Raw genomic sequence first — 299 nt, forward strand, 5'->3', positions numbered from 1 at the left:
ACCCTGACGTTGTCCCCCGTGTCACGAGGCCTCCCCAGGGCTGGGCAACGTTCTGGGGGCTGAGGAGGGAGGTGGAGGAAGGGCTGGTTTCTTCCTGAGGAAAATCCCAGCCCCGCTGGGCCGTGGGCTGAGCATGTCTGTGGGCAGGCTGGCAGAGAAGAAGGCCTCGATCGGCTACACGTACGAGGACAGCACCGTGGCCGAGCTCGAGAACTCCCTGGAGAAGCGAGGGGGGGAGGAGGAGGACTCTGAGGAAGACAGCAACACGGATGAAGATGAAGTCATCCCCGACATCGGTA

General features: G+C 62.9%; 1 protein-coding gene across 1 annotated transcript in view; it reads left to right on the forward strand.

Moving 5' to 3' along the window:
* The window catches only part of LOC103780257 (CLK4-associating serine/arginine rich protein-like), a gene marked incomplete at both ends in the record, with an annotated part of 964 nt that extends 684 nt beyond the window's left edge, over nucleotides 1-280 (forward strand). Inside the window, one exon of the mRNA XM_008947916.1 lies at nucleotides 148-280. Within this exon, the coding sequence (XP_008946164.1) occupies nucleotides 148-280 (133 nt within the window). The remainder of the gene's footprint in view (nucleotides 1-147) is intronic.
* Nucleotides 281-299: the final 19 nt, after the last annotated feature.

This window comes from Merops nubicus, unplaced genomic scaffold (assembly GCF_000691845.1).
Source record: "Merops nubicus isolate BGI_N331 unplaced genomic scaffold, ASM69184v1 scaffold42839, whole genome shotgun sequence".
NCBI classification, from domain to species: Eukaryota; Metazoa; Chordata; class Aves; order Coraciiformes; family Meropidae; genus Merops; species Merops nubicus.